Below are 15,032 nucleotides of genomic sequence, written 5' to 3'. Positions count from 1 at the left end.
ATGCTGATGTGCCTCAAAATGAAATGGTTTGAATATGAATCAGTTGGAGTTGATGAGGGTGCCTATTGTGGCCTTCAACATTGTAGACAGTTTTTCCCAATGACAAATGTACAAAATGTCTCATTTGTAGAGTCTCACACGTGTTGTTTCTCCACAGGGAGGGACGAGCGGCTCTCATCACCTCCTTCTGTGTGTTTAAGTTCATGGCTCTGTACAGTATTATTCAGTGCCTCAGTGTTGCCCTTCTCTACTCCGTAAGTTCCCCACAATTTCAACCACAACAATTCACTGAATTGTAGTTATTATACATATTTTACTTGGTTTTCTGTGCTTGAAGACAGATTGTGTTTGTGAGTAACTGAGGTTTCTCGCTGAGGTTGCTTATACAACCCTGATCCATTAATAATGCATTTCAGATTGGCAGTAACCTGGGCGACTTCCAGTTTCTCTTCATCGACATAGCCATCATTCTTCTAATTGTCTTCACCAGTGAGTAATGATCATCTGTAATGTCTTTCTTGTTCAGCTCAAATTTAGCTCAGCAGTGCCTGTTTTATTAGTCTGTTCGATCTTTTCAGTTTTTATGAATTATGCAATAAGGCAGATTAGTGGATTCTGATAATCGGGTTTGAACCTTTCAACCTCCACGATGCATTTCTCATTGAATTTAATTAAACAAATGTGAAATAGTAGAGGAACACAGAACATTACGTAGGAAATAATATAGGACTGTTCCATATAGTATCCATTGTGATTTCATTGCATCATAAGATCAGAGAAATAAATTATAGAGTAAATAGCCAATCTGATTTCATGTTGTCAATAAGCATTTAGATTTAACTTTAAGAGTTTGAGCTCATGGAAATTGAGGTACATTAATAATAAACCGTAAGCAGTGGTGGATGAAGTGCACAAATCAAGTACTTAAAGAGTTAGTTCACCCAAAAATGAAAATTTTGTCATCAAGTACTCATCCTCATGTCGTTCCAAACCTTCCTTCATCTTCAGAACACAAGATATTTTTGATGAAATCCAAGAGCTTTCTGACCTCCCTATAAACAGCAGCGTCGTAACCAATTTCGAGGCCCAGAAAGCTACTAAAGACATATTTAAAAAAGTTCATGTGACTACAGTGGTTCAACCTCAATGTTATGAAGCGATGAGAATACGTTTTTTTTATTACTGAAACTTATACATTTATGCTCCAAAGTCACGTGATTTCAGCAGTTTGACACGCGATCCGAATCACTGATTCGAAACAAAAGATTCGAAGCAGTGTTTTGAAATCGCCCATCACTATATATTGTTGAAAAGTCATTATTTTGGTTTTTTTTGGCGCTATTCTCGTTATTCTAGTCGCTTTATGATATTAAGGTGGAACCACTGTAGTCACATGAACTGTTTTAATTATGTCTTTAGTAGCTTTCTGGCCATCTGAAAGTGTAAATTAACTTGCTGGCAATAGAGACCTCACTGAGCCAGCGGATTTTATCAAAAATATCTTAATTTGTGTTCCGAAGATGAACGAAGGTCTTACGGGTGTGGAACGACATGAGGGTGAGTAATTAATGACCCTAACCCTTTAAGCTGTTTGGTTAATTTCTCTCATAGTAAAACTACTTTGTTACTGCCCCCCCCTCTCATTCCTAGTGAGTTTGAACTCCGCATGGAAGGAGCTCGTTGCCCAAAGACCTCCCTCCGGTCTTGTCTCAGGTCCTCTCCTCTTCTCAGTTTTGACCCAGATTCTCATTTGCCTGGGTTTCCAGATCATGGCCTTTCTCTTGATCCAAAAATTCGACTGGTACTCCAAGCCAGAGTGAGTATGGTACACTGCCTCCAATGCAGACTCCTGCAGATCATTAGTGGTACTGCAAGACATTCAGACAGTCTTCATATTGTTTTCAGAGAGAACAACGGATGTTTGTTTTTTCTAATCTTAGTTGCATTAAAAACAATCTAATAATTGTTTTTCATTTGCTTGTTCTGTAATTTATAGTTTCTACAAATGCTCTGCTCCCCATCACATGGAAAACTCCACTAACTCTACAAATACTGAAGAAAATATCAAGAGTGATGTGAATACCACACTCTTCTTCGTCTCCTCTTTTCAGTACCTCATTGTTGCCATTGTTTTCTCCAAAGGAAAACCTTTCCGCCAGCCCAGCTACAAGAACTGTAAGGATGAAGTTTTTCCAATTTATGTGTTCACAATACAGTGTAACATACAACTCAGAAGGCAGAAATGTTTTGAAATCCCTTATTTATAATTAATAATCACAATTTTTTTATATTATTTTTCTCCCGATTTTATGCATACAGTATTTTCAGTATGTAATATTTTAAGTAATATTTAATATTTTTATATAATGTTTTAAGTTTAAGAGTACATTTTGAACATTTCAATTGACTCTTAAATGTCAAAAAAAAAAAAAAAATCAACAACAAAAAATAAACAAGTGATATCATTGTAATATTTGCATATTGCATATTGAATTTGAATTGATTTGACAGAGGAGAGGCAAATCTAGTTCTCAGTTACTGTTCATTGACTGATTCTGGGTGTCTGTTTTGTTTCTTTCAGGGCCGTTTGTTCTTTCTGCTTTAATTCTCACCGTTTTCCTGTTTTTCATCATGTTTGTCCCAGTCTCTGGAATCTATAAATTTTTGGAGGTACAGTTGTTTCTTAATTGATTCCTTTAGATAATCAATGTCCTATTGTTTGAATAATTATCACTTTATTATTTATTAATAATTTTTATTAAAGCTGAATTTTCAGTTTCATTACTCTTTAGTGTCACATGATCCTTTAGAAATCATTCTAATATGTTGATTTGCTGCTCAGGAAACATTTCTTATTATAATCAATGTTAAAGACACTGCTACATATTTTTGTGAAATCCATTCATTTAGTTGAAATAGAAATCTTTTGCAACGTTATAAATGTCTTAAAGGGATAGTTCACCCAAAAATGAAAATTTGATGTTTATCTGCTTACCCCCAGGGCATCCAAGATGTAGGTGTCGTCGTTTCTTCATTAGAACACAAATGATGATTTTTAACTCCAACCGCTGCTGTCTGTCAGTGGTATAATGCAAGTCAGCGGGAACTTGGTCTATAAGAGTAAATAAAACACGACAGACAAATCCAAATGAAACCCTGCGGCTCGTGACGGCACATTGATGTCCTAAGACACGAAACGATCGGTTTGTACGAGAAACCGAACAGTATTTATATCATTTTTTACCTCTAATACACCACTGTCCAACTGCATTCATCACTCGATTCGTAAGGTCTGATCACGCTCTGACAACGGCAGTGATGTCTTGCACTAATTGAAGTATATGTGCGAGACATCACTGCCGCTGTCAGAGCGCGATCAGACCTCACGAATCGAGTGATGAACACAGTTGGACATGTTCGGTTTCTCGCACAAACCGATCGTTTCGTGTCTTAAGACATCAATGTGTCGTCACGAGCCGCAGGGTTTAATTTGGATTTGTCTGTCGTGTTTTATTTACTCTTATAGTCCAAGTTCCCGCTGACTTGCATTATACCACTGACAGACGGCAGCGGTTGCAGTTAAAAATCATAATTTGTGTTTTACTGAAGAAACAAAGACACCTACATCTTGGATGCGCTGAGGGTAAGCAGATAAACATAAAATTTTCATTTTTGGGTAAACTATCCCTTTAACTGTTATTGGATCAATTGAATGCACCTTTGTTGAATAAAAGTACTGTATTCACTTCTTTCAAAAAAACAAAACAAAAATCTTACTGATTGTACTACATGTTTTAAAAAGTTCTTTACATTGTCTCTGTTCTCCTCAGCTTGAGTGTGTTCCTTTGAGCTGGCGTGTGGCTATGGTGCTTATCGTGCTGGGCAACACCTTAGTGTGTGTGTTCGTCGAGGTAAGCGGGAACATCAGACTCTTACATCTGCCACATTATTTGTTGTGGATATTCACTTATGAAAAGAAATTGCATTTCAATCTGGTCATTTTTGTTAAAATCAATGTTGGGGGAATTAATCATTATGTAATTCTATTGCTAGTTCATATATACAGTATTTGGGGAAGTACAGTACTATATTATGGATGATACATTTTCTTATAGGATGTGACTGTCAGATGTAGTGGACCCTTCAGCCAGGGTCAATAACACACTGCTCTTGCTGTAACCCAATTAAAACCCTCAATTGTACTTGATGGCATGTACACTCCTACAGAAAAACACAACAACACAAAAATAGGGTTGGGAATCAAGAGCTGGTTCTTTAAACACAACTTCATGTATATATAAAATAATTATTCATGTTCTATTGTCAGAACAAATGACTCTTATAAATCAGTGAATACTTGAGCCAAAAGAGCTTCAAACTCATCTGCCTAAAATGGTTTGATCACTATAGTATTTGAAGCGATTACTGAATTAAAGGGATAGTTCACCCAAAAATTTTCTCATCACTTTCTCACCCTCATGTTGTTCCAAAACTGTACGAGTTTCTTTCTTATGTTGAACACAAAAGAAGATATTTTAAAGAATGTTTGTAACCAGACAGTTGATGGTAGCCACTGACTTCCATAGTATTTTTTTTTTTTTTTCCCTTCTATGGACGTCAATGGCTACCATCAACTGTTTAATAACCAACATTCTTTAAAATATCATCTTTTTGTGTTCAGCAGGTTTGAAGAACTTGAGGGTGAGTAAGTGATGACAAAATTTCCATTTTTGGGTGAAATATCCCTTTAAAATAGTATTAGTAACTGTTATTTATTTTATTTTAAATATTTTAAAGTTTTTAAGTTTGTACTTACATAATGTTGTGTATACTGTGTATTTATTATGTAAATATAAATACACACACAGACATGCATATATTTAAGAAATATTCTTCTATAATATTTATATATAATTGTATTTATATTTTATATATTATACTATTTTTGTTAAATATATACATGCATGTGTGTGTATATATATACGTAATAAATATACACAATACACACATTATGTAAACAAACTTTTATTTTGGATGTGATTAATCGCAATTGATCATTTGACAGCACTATATTATATTATATTATATTATATTATATTATATTATATTATATTATATTATATTATATTATATTATATTATATTATATTATATTATATTATATTATATTATATTATATACAAAAAATACTGTATAAAAGTATTAGGATCAGTAGTTAATCCTGAAAAGCACTAAAAGAATCTTTAAAGAATGGAAGGAGCAGAGATTTCTTGCGATTCCCATCCCTATACAAAAGTAAATTCCATCTGCTCTGCTGAGGCTGATTCACAGGATAAGGAAAGTTATATTTTGACCTACATATCCAACTAAGCCATGAATTGTACAGCGTGTCTGATTTCCATCAGCAGCTCCTTCTGCCTCTGAATCCCAAAGAAAAGGTCAAATTACTCCTCTTTGGGCAAACTCCTCACGCTAATTAAGAAATGCCAGCAATCATCGTAGTGGCATAGCGGCTGTTTGCTTCGCCTCTAGATCCCGCCGACTTCCTGGTGCGGACTACGGGTCACAACCCTTCTCAGCCGTTCTCTCTCCCCTGTTAATCAGTAGAACACTAGACTCCAGCAGCCAATCAGCGGGACCCGATCCTGTGATCTCACTGTATGTTCATTCATTGCCAATGAACTGATTATTTTTAGGGCAGAATAACATAATTCTCTTGCATCCCTCTATTTCTTTTTAACTAACACACAATCCAAAAAAAAAAAAAAATCACTGCCCTTTCTAGAAAAAATGTATTTAGTTTTGCTCTTGACAAGGAAAAAGCAGAAACAATTGATGACCATAAATCTTTTGCTAGCCATGTGATCCGTAGCTCTCTTCATTCTTTCCGCCCTACTGCGATATTCTTTAGACCGTCGTGCTTGATGTCATCTTTTGGAAGCATGTGTTCAGCAGAGACAAGCAGGGAAGCTATGGCGTCTCCCCTGCAGGCCCGACACCACAGGTTGGGAAAAATCTGACACTTCTGTTGACCGTTGCCTTTTCACTTCCTGGTGTCCACTTTCACTCTTTTCCCCCGCTCTTTCCTTCCTCCCTCTCTCTCTCCCTCTCTCTCTCTCTCTCACCCAACACCCTGTTTTAACGTTTGGCCTTGCATGCGCCAACATGATTTTTCTGAACGCTCTCTAGTGCCCCCTGTGGGGACTCTTGTTTTGTCATTCTCCGGGGGCTCACGATTACCCCACTCTCCCCCTCCCCCCCATTTTCCTCTAATGCTCCTTCTGTAGTGGCAACTACTGCATACATGTGTAAGCTATGCGTCTGTTTAAACTGCGTGTTTGGAATGACACTGCAGGTATGTGCCAAACAAAGCAATGTTTAACGTCTAACATAGTGAATTGCAAAACTTGCACTGAAGTTCTGATACATTGTGTTTTGTGTGTTTATAAAGCATCTGGTTTGGTTAAAGGAATATTCTGGGTTGTTTGCAACTTAATGTCTGTGGAAAGCATTTTTGAAGTTGGGACAATTTTTATACTTATGGTTAGCAGTCCTTGTTGAAAAGCAACCAGTTTATTTGTTAATCTACGCTATTGTTAAAAAGTTTGGGGTCAGTGAGTTTTTGTTTGTTTTCAGCCTTGTCCCCACAGGAATAAATTACATTTTAAAATGTATTAAAATGGAAAGTGGTTATTTTAAATTGTGTTAATATTTCACAATATTACTGTTTTTACTCAAATAAATGCAGTCTTGGTAAGCATACGGGACTTCTTACAAAAACAGTTAAAAATCTTAGGATCCCAAACTTTTGAACGGTTGTCGTAGTTAGTTTTTGGTGGAGTATCTGTGCTAAAAAGGGGGGTGCTAAAAAGTTACTTCCACTCAAAAATGGGCATTTACAACATGGTATACAAAATGATCTGTGGGGTATTTTGAGCTGAAACTTCAGACTCATTTTGGGGACACTTGAGACTTATATTACATCTTGTAAAAAGGGGCGTGATAGATCCCCTTTAAAATGTAAATAACTCAGAATATTCCTTTAAATGAATGTTCAGGGTTCAAAACAAGTTTGTGGCCTGCTGTCGACGATCACAGACAAATAATTTATACTTGCTTAAATCATCCTTTTAAAGTGGGACTGTTTTTGTCAGTGGATGGAACTTCAAGTTACAAATAGTGTTAACACAGATAGTGTTATTTTAGTATTATACTATATTTAAGGCCCTATTTTAACGATCTAAGCATATGATCTAGAGCGCACGGCGCAAGTGCGCTTTGGCCGTGTCCGAGTCCACTTTTACTAGTTTAACGAAGGGAAAAATGGTCGCCACACCCAGCACATGATCTAAAAGGGTTGTACCTATTCTCTTAAAGGTGGTACAGAGGATGTTTTGTTTTATACATTTTTGCAATGTTACTTGAAACTGTCTTTACTAACTGATGAAAGACTATTTATTAGGTGCACTGAAAGGAATAATATTAATATACATCATCTGTGCACGAGATAGGGACTTAAAAACATCAGCCAATCGTTTATGCGATCATCGCGTAAACGATTGGCCCTCTGGCTTGTCAATCACTGCCATGACGTTCCTTGTGAGAGACGCGCGGCTGCGCGCTCTAGTAACTTTCCACACTCCACAGGCGCCGCATGCAATGTTTTTGTCAGGAGACAGGAGTAACAACTGCAGATTATGAGTCACCTGCGGTGAGTCCGACATAATGAATCCACGGCTTTAGGTCGCGCACACACTTAACGATTGTAAGGCCGATTATGAATGTAAATTGATACTTATGACTGATCGCGCTCAAACGCGTCCAGTCAGAGCCAGTTGCGTTTCTGTCTGCGATTACAGTCGGTGTTCAAATTCCTTGTGAAAGTATATAAATCTGCTTCAGGAGCAGGAAACAATCACTGTATGTTGAGCACAGTCTTAGAATGTTTTAGCTAGTCGTTAACTGTGTGCCTGGCTTAATAACACAGCGAATGCCGGTGGTAAACAAACACTGAAGGAGGGGGGTTGTTCTTCCGCATGCGCTCATTTCAAAAACTCAGTCGACGAAAACATCCTCTGTACCACCTTTAATGAGTAATGGGTGTGTTTTGGACGTAACATGCAATAAACCAATCAGAGTATCATTTCCCATTCACTTTAAAAGCCAGGTGCGCTCACGCCATGGTGGATTCGCTATTATAACAAAAAAAATACTGCGCCATTGACCAGCTGAAACCTGGTCTAAAGTCAATGGCACAGTATTTTTTTATTTAAAGAGCGCGTTAGTAATATGCGCCTATATGCATGTGCACAAAAAGCATATACTCTGCAGTCTATTTCAGTTGCCTCAAAATAGCAACACGCCAACAACGCGCCTCAACACACCTCGTTTTCAGACCAGCACGCCCATGGGCGCGCAAATGCATTTGACACAAGTGCAGAAAACACTTGCGTTGCGCCCGCGTCGCATTGCATTGTATGATAGGGCCCTTAGTGTTTTAGTATTGTACTTTTTAGTCATAATTTTATTTTTTATTAACTAATTATTTCAGTTTTAGTAATTTTAGTAGTTTAAGTTTTAATTTTTTTTTTCATTTCAGTTACTGAAAACACATTTTAATAGTTTTAGTTAAGAATAATAACACTGATAATGAGAAAGTAACCAGGTTATTTTTTTTTAAGTTGTCATTAAGTTATAATAATAGACTTTAGATTGCAAATAACCTGGAATATTCCTTTTAAAGGAATGTTCCGGGTTTAAAATGAGCTCTATTGACAGTATCTGTGTGGCCTGCCTTCGATTACCACAAAATAATTTCAAGCCCTCAGATTGTTAAAACAAGCAAAAATGTTTTATAGTAATGGGGCTTTATGCACATTTTACAAACATTAGTTTAGTATGTGGTTTTGTCTCACTAGTTCCATTTTAACTCATATAATGAGCAAGTCTTTTTAAACTGAACATTTATCACAATGCAGTGTCATTCCCCATATATTTTGTATTTGGATTTTGCATTGCAAGCACATATGCTTGTTTTAAAAACTTATGACAAGTAGGGGTGTAACGATACGCTCAGGTCACGATACGATACGTATCTCGATACGGAGTTCACGATACGATACGTATCACGATATTTTGAACAAAATGAAACTGAAATTCAAACAAGATTTATTAAAAAAACATGAACAAATTTCAATAATTTTCCTTGTTGTACATACAAGATCACATTTCAATAAAATAAATAAATATAAAATTTTAATAAAAACCTTCTGTATTCAAATTAACAGTTGAATAGGGCTGTCTGTCACTGAAAAAAAATGTTAAATTTAACATGAACTTAGAATTATGAATAGGGGCCGTTCACATGTCGCGTCTAAAAACGCGTGGAAGGCGCGGCCGCACCGCTTCTCCTTTCCAAAGCGCTTGCGCTCCCGTGGCGTCGGTCGTTGCTATGCAACCATGAACTGAGCTCTCCAAGAGGATCAGGATGTTTCTGCAAAGGATAAATGATTTCTAGCCCTTGCATTAGTTTTACGACGAGATATATTGATGGAGATAAGATATAAATAACACCATGTACAGCTATGATCAGCTGTTCGGCTGAGCTTTTGATGTTTTGTTACGGAAAGGCCATAGCTGATCGGTTGATTCTTGTCACACGACCTGCGGTGCGCTTGCGGCATTCTGAGAAGTTGAGAATTGCATGCGCGTCGCGACCGCGTTGATCCCATTATGAGCGCGCCTGCCGCGCGGCTACATTTGAAAATAATAACTGACTTGCACGCGGAAAAGACGCAATATGTGAACGGCCCCACAGAACTTCTTAAAGCAAAGCATCGCAAGCGTCTTTTGCTTTTCTGTGAGCACAGCTGGTGCTGTGCACTGCGGTGAAAGAAAGCCACGACTTTTCTCACGCGACCATGCAAGAGACTGACATGAGAAACGTTTAAACCTGCTTGCAAGATTCAATGTGTGCCCGAAACACTTACTGAACTAGAGAGCTGATTGAGACACACCATCTACGATAAATCGTTACACCCCTAATACTTATAGTAATTTAAAAATGTGGTAGCATTGGATCTGGACAGGAAGGATAACTCTGGGAGTTGGAAGGGGTGTGTCGCGATTCTGCCTTCTCACATCGCGATACAGGTTCGTGGACCTGCGTATCGCGATTTCGGTTTCATATCGCATATCGTTACAGCCCTAATGACAAGTCAAAGATATTTTCTGTGGTAACTGACAGCATGCCATGGATTTGAACCCGGAACATTCTTTTGAGCTAAAGCAAAAATGTATATTTCATTGAATATTGGTATTAATTTGGATAAGAATAAAGAGTCAATATTACCCTTGCATGTGCTCAGAGGCATGACATACTCTACAGACAGACCAAAGGCTCTGACATTGTTTCTGCAGATGAATATTAATATCTCATTTCATTTTGTTGTAGTTTACAGTGATTCCATTACAAGTTTGAATTCTGTCTTTTGAAGAAAAGGATCAAAAAAACTCCCCTGTGTTCTTCTCCGATGTGTGTATATGTGTGTCTGTAGGAAGGAATAGACCGGTTAGGATCTAAATGCCTCTCCTGTCTGTGCTACCGACGGAGAAAAGTGCCCAAGGCTCGGTACATGCACCTGGCCCAAGAGCTGAGCGTAGATCCCGACTGGCCTCCCAAACCTAAGAGCACTACTGAAGCCAAACCCGCCCCTCATCCGGACGACTGCTCCTACCAGATCGAGGCTGTTTCCTAGCATTTCACACTCTGTATTGCACGTCCAAACCACCAGGGAGTTCTCTAAACACTGTCGAATTTAACAATTTTGTTAAAATGGATACGAAAAAGACACCAAAAACAAAACCCTGCAACGGAGAGAGCTTTTAATAAAACTTTGGAGATATTTCGAGGTTTTGTTGCCTCTCTTCTTCGATTTTTCTCTTGATTTCTGCTGCTCAAGATGATTTTTTTTAAGGGGCGGGGTTCACAGGCTGGGAACTGTGGAAGCCCCGCCCACACAGGTGTGCGGTTTGTCAACACGTCACCGATGTTCCCTTAAGACATTATGTTAGACCGCAAAGTCATTGAACTCATTACCAAATGTGGCTCTCCAGATCACCTTCTCCATGAACATCACCTTTTCTCCAACAGATATCAAGGAGGCTCTTCACTGGATTTCAAGCGTCATCCTGTTAATGTAGTCTGTAGTGCATCATCTCTACAGGGGCTGCATGCTAACGCTTTGGAAACCATCGCTGCATGCGGGACAAACCAAACTCTAGTGGCTCACAGAATCCAAGATCCAGCTTCGTTTTCAGCCAGCTCGTTTTTAAAAATATATCGACGTAGATATATAATTATACTTGATCTTTACTTTTCATATCTCTTCCCATGGAAGAATGGAGGTGGGATTCAGTTGTGGAAGGCCAAACATTGTGAAAGTTGTTTGTGGTTTGTTCACTTCTCCTGGCGCGGTATTTGGTGATTGGTTTTGATTTGATCCATCCTGAAACTTTTTACCGATTTTGTTGAAAACGACGCATCTGAAACGCCATCAAGAGGAAAGGGGCTTCATTGAGAAATAGGTCACATTTGGAAAAGTACAAATGATAGAGCTTTAAACTGGAGTCCTTTTGTTGTGTATCTGACAATTGTATGTTCAAATTTTGCAATCCAAATCAAAGCAAGTTGCCGATTAAAATCTCTCAGAATTGGCCAGTTAACAGTATTACTTGTGCATGACTTTGGTGTTGCTGCTAATCTAGGAAACAAAGCAACATTTTTCCTCCTAAACAATAATTTAAAGGTTCGAAATCTGTTGATGATCTCTCCCCTTTTTCCAGATGTGATTTATTTACATAATTTATACAGTGCATTTCAACTATCCTCAACTTGTAGGCTTGTCTCACTGCCTTTTTTTTTGGTATTATTTGTATTTTGAAGAAAGAAAAAAAAAAAAAAAAACATGTTTTTCATATAATTTTACATGTGGTGTTTTCTGAAAAGAACCACTAAGCAATATCAGGTGATCACCTTTGTTTTTTCTTTACACTGACAGTTTGTATTGTTGCTCATCTGAAATATCCAAGCCATTCATAGTGCATTTTGAAGAGTTTTGGTCAGTCATTCTGAGGCAAGTTTCATGCCTTTGTTTGCAAAAAAAAAAAGTCTCAAATGGGAAATGATTAATAGTAAAATTGTACTATTATAAAAGAAAATATCAATCGCATGTCTTCTAGACAGCACTTCATTTAATAATTAATTCATATGTGAGGTAACAGAATATTAAAGATCTACATGTTCTACATGAACCTTGAAATGAAATGTACTTTGAATATGATGGAACGAGATGTGCAAACATTGAAGTTCAAACAGTAATCCAACAGTCTAATCACAGGTTTTCCTTCATGTTTGCATTTATTTATTGTTTGGTCTTTAAGTTCTTGTTGATGTGTTTTGCTGTATATGGGGCATTTTTAATTCTTCAGTTTAATCTGAAAAAGGGCTAAATTTGTCTGTCTTTTTATTGCTCCATTTCTGCAATACTTTGGTACTGTTTGATGTTTGAAATGGTATTGATCATCTGGCATATTTGCAATGTGTTCTTTTCAGCCGTATTTGTCCGATGTTGTATTTGTATCTATCATAAACGCCTGTTTGCTGGGCATTCCTTGAATGAGGCAACAACAAATCACCTTGCTGTTATTGACCTGGGTGACACTAACAAATATACGATGTATTATTTTTATAAACAACCTTTTCAAAGCATCTACTCGCACCATCTACTGAGCCCGGATGGTTAAACAAACACGGCGATCTGTTTTTTTTTTTTGTTTGTTTGTTTTGTTTTTTAAATGTATGTTCTTAAATGTGAATGCAATGTTGAATGCTTTTGGGATTGGGAAATGTTAAATTATTTTCTTTTCTTTTCTTTTTTTTTTATTATTTGTATTGTTAATGCTGATGTAATTATTTTTTGTTTTATTTAAATTGTTTAGTTTGTCTTGATCTGAACTGTGTGGTGTGGCAATCAGTTTCTCTTCCTCTAGGAGGCAGTAGGTTGCTGCTCTATTCGGAGAATATCATTAAATCCTCTCACAATAACAAACCTGCACCTTATGCACATTTTTGTTGGTTTTGTTCACTTTTACACCTGCAGATGAACACTGAAATATCCGTCATGTCACTCTTTAAAGGGATAGTTGACCCAAAAATGAAAATTCTGTAATTTACCCTTAAGTTGTTCAAAACATGTATGAATTTCTTTGTTCTGTTGAACACAAAAGAAGATATTTTGAAGAATGTTGGTAACCAAACAGTTGTTGGTCCTCATTGACTTCCATAGTATGCAAAAAAAATTATACTATGGAAGTCAATGAGGACCAGCAACTTAGTTAAGTAAATGATGACAGAATTTTTATTTTTGGGTATACTATCCCTTTAAATTCCATAGCAATCATATATGTGCTGAAAAATGAGTTTTCCAAAACTGGGGCCATGTTCATGTCATCTGTATGTCATATCTGCAGTTATGAATACAAACGCACAGGAAAAAGAGTGTTTGATTACTGGAGATCATTAAATACACAATTACTCCTTTTGCTTAATTTTGTACCGTATGTCATATTCATTTTTGTGTGAGAACGAAGGTGTCATCAAACATGAGCAAAAGTTCAGCCACTGGTTATTTTAAAGCTGGAGTGGTTAATTTCCTCAGGGAAATGTGTGTATTTGTAATGATTAATGCTGAATAAATAAATATGGAAAATCAAGTGGGTCAGTATTCTTGGTGATGTTCAGTAGATGATATATAAGTCCCACCACGTTTTATTTTTTGTAGAGATGTAAATTTGTGATTGCTGCTTTGTTTTTAATATGTCATTTTTTATTTTATTTGCCTTAATAAATATTGTAAGTTTTCCTTTGCTTTTTTCTCCCCCCTTACTGATCTGCAATAAATAGCGAAAACAGAATATTCTTATTGTTCATTGCTATCAGCATGTTTCTGTAACATGGGGTATGGGAAGCTCTTTAGATGTTTAGCTGACTTTATTGCTTGTTTTATTGTTCATTACTTATTTTTTCCATGTCCTACCCAGGGTGCAACAAGCAATGTTTACCGTTCGCAAAGACCCGCCCCCTTTAGTTACTGTTGCTATGTATGACAAGCCATGACTCTCATGCCACGCATTTTCACCCAGTGGAAAAATTCATTGCAGAGCAAAGAGGGCACTGTCAATGCATCAACAGACAAGACAGAGCAGGTTACTTTTGATATGAAACAGTCTAAAATTTAAAATTTTGTAATTTTTTAAAGAAATTTAATGTGTCGTGACAGATCGCTGTTGCGCATTAGTTCAAGCGGCTCGTGAACTGATCATCTCTTCCTTTTGGTTAATTTATAGTATCAAATAAACATGAATGAACATCAGAAGGAATGCCGTTTCAACCATGGAAAGACGTCAGTGCATACCATTTTTCAAGTTCAAGTCCATCGATGTTAATCTACTTTCTGACAGCTTTGTCGGACTTAACAGTGGATTCGGTGTTATGTTTGGTTAGATCGCCTGTCAATCAATCTCCCAATGGAAACCAAACTAAATTGGTTCTCGTATCAACTTTATGCAAATAAGCAGTATCTTTTGACTTTGGGTTCACTTTTTAATTGATAATTTGTCATTCATTTTCAATACAGGGGCAATTTCACTGGTGTGACTGGTGTCTTCATATTGAAAATAAATTATCATAAACGATTACCTTTTTTTTCCATTACCTTTTTTGTTTTGTGATGTCAAAAAGTCTCTTATGCTCACCAATGCTGCATTTATACAGAGGTGTAAAGTATTTGAGTAAATGTAATTAGTTACTGTTCTTAAGTATCTTATTGGCTTCTTTGTAGTTGTACTGAATATCGAAGATATTGGCAACTTTTACTCTCTTGACTACATTTTTGAGCAAGTAAATGTACTTTTTAATCCAATACATTTGTGATGTGTAATGCAATTACATTTTGCATGGCACCTAACTTTTTC

The 15,032-nt window shown here is 36.8% G+C and overlaps 1 protein-coding gene across 2 annotated transcripts in view; it reads left to right on the top strand.

Annotated features, from left to right (window-relative positions):
- The window catches only part of atp13a3 (ATPase 13A3), a 57,237-nt gene extending 44,129 nt beyond the window's left edge, over window positions 1–13,108 (top strand). Inside the window, exons 27-34 of one of the 2 annotated variants that reach the window (XM_048173466.1) lie at window positions 158–254; window positions 417–489; window positions 1,651–1,816; window positions 1,997–2,175; window positions 2,582–2,670; window positions 3,831–3,911; window positions 5,911–6,003; window positions 10,556–13,108. In XM_048173466.1, the coding sequence (XP_048029423.1) occupies window positions 158–254; window positions 417–489; window positions 1,651–1,816; window positions 1,997–2,175; window positions 2,582–2,670; window positions 3,831–3,911; window positions 5,911–6,003; window positions 10,556–10,756 (979 nt within the window). In that variant the 3' untranslated portion in view covers window positions 10,757–13,108. The remainder of the gene's footprint in view (window positions 1–157; window positions 255–416; window positions 490–1,650; window positions 1,817–1,996; window positions 2,176–2,581; window positions 2,671–3,830; window positions 3,912–5,910; window positions 6,004–10,555) is intronic. The other variant, XM_048173467.1, reaches the window with a different exon arrangement.
- The last annotated feature ends 1,924 nt before the right edge of the window (window positions 13,109–15,032 follow it).

This window comes from Megalobrama amblycephala, linkage group LG21 (assembly GCF_018812025.1).
Source record: "Megalobrama amblycephala isolate DHTTF-2021 linkage group LG21, ASM1881202v1, whole genome shotgun sequence".
Classification (NCBI taxonomy): domain Eukaryota; kingdom Metazoa; phylum Chordata; class Actinopteri; order Cypriniformes; family Xenocyprididae; genus Megalobrama; species Megalobrama amblycephala.
The sequence above is the reverse complement of the archived record's forward strand: the minus strand, read 5'-3'. Positions and strand labels throughout refer to the sequence as shown.